Source organism: Cavia porcellus, unplaced genomic scaffold (assembly GCF_034190915.1).
Source record: "Cavia porcellus strain 051 isolate PalLab524CR breed Dunkin Hartley unplaced genomic scaffold, mCavPor4.1 scaffold_32, whole genome shotgun sequence".
NCBI lineage: Eukaryota > Metazoa > Chordata > Mammalia > Rodentia > Caviidae > Cavia > Cavia porcellus.
Window position 1 is genome coordinate 3,349,264 of NW_026947515.1, and position 4,789 is coordinate 3,354,052.

Sequence of the window (4,789 nt, forward strand, 5' to 3'; positions counted from 1 at the left end):
TAATGACCAAGATATGGATTTAAATTTGAAGAAATCAGTCTTCATTCAGCTGTTTTGTTTGGTTGTATTTGTTTAGTTTTGTTTTGTTTTATTGAGACAAGCTTTCTGTATGTATATCAGCTAGCTTTGAACACCCTAGAATTGCCCTGAATTCACTGAAACCATCCTGCCTCACCCTTTTGAGTTCAGGGCCTAGAATTGCCCTGAACTCACTGAAACCATCCTGCCTCAGCCTTTTGAGTGCTGGCATTATAGATATATACCACCACACTTTGATTTTGATTCAGATTTGTAGGAGAGAATTTAAGATATCCCAAACCTGGTGTCTCAACCTTTGTGTGAGAAATATATGTATGATCCTTTAGGAGGTGGTGACCTTTGAGGATGTGGTCGTGAACTTCAGCAATGAGGAGTGGACTTTGTTGAGTCCATCCCAAAAGAACCTCTACAGAGATGTGATGGGCGAAACCTTTAGGAACATGACTGCAATAGGTAATGACAAAATACTTTTGTCACTCATGCTGTCAGAATGTTGTGTGTCGCTGTTTCATTAAAAACAATGTGAAAATATTTTTAAAAATAGCTCAGACCTGGACACATTATATCATAACTCTAAACAAAATCTACTAATTTGTATGTATTATTCTAATGAACACTGGTATTTCTATGTCTACAATTCAGGAGGACTTGGGGATATCCAGGAAGCTGAAAAAGAATGCAAAATTTACTGGAGATACTTAAGGTAATTCCCACTCATAAGGAGAAGGAATGTTCCTGAGTAATTAGTGAGTCAGCAGAAAAACACCACCAAAGAAATGAGGCACCATTCAATTTATTGTCAGTAATATTCTCCGAAGATGTATAAGCTAGGGTACGTATAATGAGTTGATTAAATCAAGAAAATGTACGACATTGCATATAGACGTGTGTGAAAGGCATACACTTTGAGTTATGACATTCTCTCTTCAGTTTTTCTACCCATATATACATGTGAATACAACACACCCATCATCTAAAAATTGCTAAGATTGCAATAGAATTTGAAATAAAATGGAGTTCTTGTGTTTCCAAGCCTTGCTTTGAAGAATCAGCCATTCTGACTAAAATTCTTAGAAGGCTGGTAGAATGTTAATTGCACTCATTCTGAATATCAGTGTGCAGTTGTCTCTAGAAATTGATCCCCTCATACTTGTCCTGGATGTATTTTTAAAAATTCAAAATGCACATAAAATACTCATACAGGCTTACTCATATATAAAGCAGATCAAGTTATAATAGAACAGGCCTTGAAGAAGCTTATCTACCTATCACTGGATTTGTGGAGAAGGAAAATGTTAATAGACTCTTTGTGATTGTGCATGCTTGTAAATCCAGCACACTAGGAATCAGAATTTGCAGAATTGCAAATTCAAGTTCAAACGTCACAGCTTAATGATCAGCAAAAATCTCTTAAAACATATTAAAAAGCTATAGATTTTATACTAATAGCTGTTGTTCATTCCCAGCATGGAAAAGAAAAAAAATGTGTTATATAATGTCAAAAAATAAAGAATATAATGTCATTTGCCATAAGAAATAGGTAGTTCTTTCTCCCATCAATTCGGTGAAATAGCTCAGCTATGAAACCTAAAAGTTCACAGGGTTTCTCTTAGATGAGAAACCAAAATATAAATTGTGGAATGAAATGAAAGAGTTAATAGAGAAAAGTAAGACTGACCATATGGAAAAGGGAACTACAGGTTAAGGACAGAAGGGAGATTGTGATGGGGAAACATATCATAATGATCTGTGTGTGATGCACATATGTACCCATGCTCAAAGTGAAGCTAAAGATTCTGCATTTCAAAAGGTACCAAATTTTAAGATTTCCAAATGTGTACCAGTCTTTTGGGAATGGTTGTTTTCAACATGTCTTACAAGGTCATTCTGTTACTTCATGGTCAGAGTTTCTTAGCAGGCATTAAAAACAGAACTTGACATTAATGCAGTCGTTAAACTGAGACCCATTTCACTGTGAATGTGTCTTTTTTTATTTAATGTAAGGAAAGACTAAAAAAAGAACAAAATAAGTAGAAATGATACCACTTTCAAAGTGAAAATAAACACTAAGAAATCTAAAGACAGTGATTACATATGCTGCTCATAGAAATAGTTAATGAAATACAAATGTGAAACATATGATGTGGGGATTCAAACAGCCAGAGTGCAAACAATTTTGTTCAAATCTCAAAAAAAAACTTAGTAATATGATTATCAATCCGATATGTAATTTTTTTTTTTTTACAGAAATGACAAGGTAGGGAAATCCTATGGACATACATCTTGGAATCAGTGTAAAGAAGTATTCCTTTGTACTGCAGAAGGTAATGGGAATGTGAAAGAAGCAGAAACACACCACCATGTTCAGATCCATGAAAAATATGGCAGTGAGGAGAAATCCTATGTATGTCAGCAATGTGGAAAAGGGTTCACCAAATCTCAACATTGTAAGCAACATGAAATAATTCACACTGGAGTGAAACCATATGTATGTAAGCAATGTGGGAAAGCTTTTAACACACGGGCAAATTGTAAAATACATGAAAGGATTCACACTGGAGAGAAACCGTATGTATGTAAGCAATGTGGGAAAGCTTTTGCCAGACCTGGATATTGTAAGGAACATGAAAGAATACACACTGGAGTGAAACCATATGTATGTAAGCAATGTGGGAAACCTTTTAACACAGAGACAAACTGTAAAATACATGAAAGAATTCACACTGGAGAGAAACCCTATGTATGTAAGCAATGTGGGAAAGGTTTTACCCAACATGGAGCTTGTAAGCAACATGAAAGAATTCACACTGGAGAGAAACCATATGTATGTGAGCAATGTGGGAAAGCTTTTAACACACGTGCATACTGTAAGGTTCATGAAAGAATTCACACTGGAGTGAAACCATATGGATGTAAGCAATGTGGGAAAGCTTTTAACACATGGGGAATTTTTAAGAAACATGAAAGAATTCACACTGGATAAAAACCCTATGTATGTAAGGAATGTGGGAAAGGTTTTACCCGACATGCAAATTGTAAGCAACATGAAAGAATTCACACTGGAGAGAAACCATATGTATGTGAGCAATGTGGGAAAGCTTTTAACACACGTGCATATTGTAAGGTTCATGAAAGAATTCACACTGGCGTGAAACCATATGTATGTAAGCAATGTGGGAAAGCTTTTAACACATGGGCAAATTGTAAAATACATGAAAGAATTCACACTGGAGAGAAACCCTATGTATGTAAGGAATGTGGGAAAGCTTTTAACACATGGGGAGATTTTAAGAAACATGAAAGAATTCACACTGGAGAGAAACCATATGTATGTAAGCAATGTAGGAAAGCTTTTAACACACGGGCAAACTGTAAAATACATGAAAGAATTCACACTGGGGAGAAACCCTATGTATGTAAGCAATGGTAGAACCAGTGTATATAAGCATCATGAGAATTTTTTGAGCACAAGTACATATTGCATAAAGAATGAAAAACTTCACACTGGGCAGAAAACTTATATATGTAAGGAATGTGGGAAAGGTTTCAGCAGACATGTTCATTTTCTAATACATGAAAAAATTTGCAATGTTGAGAAACCCTGTTTATGTGAAGAATGTGGGAAAGCTTTCGCCACACATGGATTTTGTAAAATACATCAATGGCTCCACTCTGGTGAGAAACCCTATGTATATAACAATGTGGCAAAGCTTTTACCACATACAGTCATTGCAAAACACATGAAAGAATTCACACTGGGAAGAACCACTGGCTATGTAAGCAAGTAGAGACACTTTCAGCAGCCCGATTGTAAGTGAAATATGTGAACAAGCTCACACAAGAGATAAATCCTATGTGTTATGGGAATACTCTCAGCACACATGATCATTGTTACATATCTGAAAGAGTTCACTTTATCCTATGTGCATTAACAATGTGAGAAATATGGCAATCCATGTTTGTTGTTAAATGCATAGAAAAATCAGCATACTTCAGACAGTTTAGATCTAAGTTTACTTTAAAAATTCCAAGTAGACCTGAAGAAATAATCAATATAGAAGTTTGATGTCAATATTTATTCACAAATTTTCCAGAAATGACAAATCTGAAATGGAGCTCTACTCAAGTACATATTTTGTATGGTTTTCAGTTAATCACTTATACCTCTTTAGATTTTTTAAAGTGTCTTTGTGCTTCAACATGGCATCTTGTAATTAAACATGGTAAACTGAAATGGGCTTTTCACTTTCAAGTATGGATAGTGTCTATGTACTTAATATTTTGTCTTTAAACCTTAATTTTTATATTTTTGTGAACAATTTTTATTTAAAAAAAACCAAAAAGTGTAGAAATAATACAGAAGTTCTGAAAAATAAACAATAAGAAATCACTAGTTGATTAGTTACATATTGTCATCTTAGAAGTAATTGTTCAAGTTACAAAATTAAAGCATACAAAGTGATATTCAAATAATGACATTGCAAACAGTTTACCACCGTGATCCAACAAAAACTTATTAATATTCTTATCTGTTCTATAAACTTATTTTTTATCTTAAAGATGGTAAGATTAAACATGAAAAAACAAAACAGTTCATATGGAAACAAGTTAAGGAAACACAGGTTTCACATCAAGTCCACTGAGATGTTCATTTTCTATCTTACTGTCTCTAGTTTTCTTCAAAATAGTTGTTCCCATATTCACAAGCATTGAATATATACTGAACATTATAGAACTAATCAAATAATTA

The 4,789-nt window shown here is 34.1% G+C and overlaps 1 protein-coding gene across 1 annotated transcript; it reads left to right on the forward strand.

Annotated features, from left to right (window-relative positions):
- Positions 1 to 2,494: 2,494 nt before the first annotated feature.
- LOC134474406 (zinc finger protein 791-like) lies at positions 2,495 to 3,358 on the forward strand (the record flags this gene model as incomplete). Its single annotated transcript, XM_063242334.1, has 2 exons — positions 2,495 to 2,801; positions 3,054 to 3,358. Coding segments are annotated over 2 exons (612 nt in total), but the record flags the coding sequence as incomplete, so codon positions are not given.
- Positions 3,359 to 4,789: the final 1,431 nt, after the last annotated feature.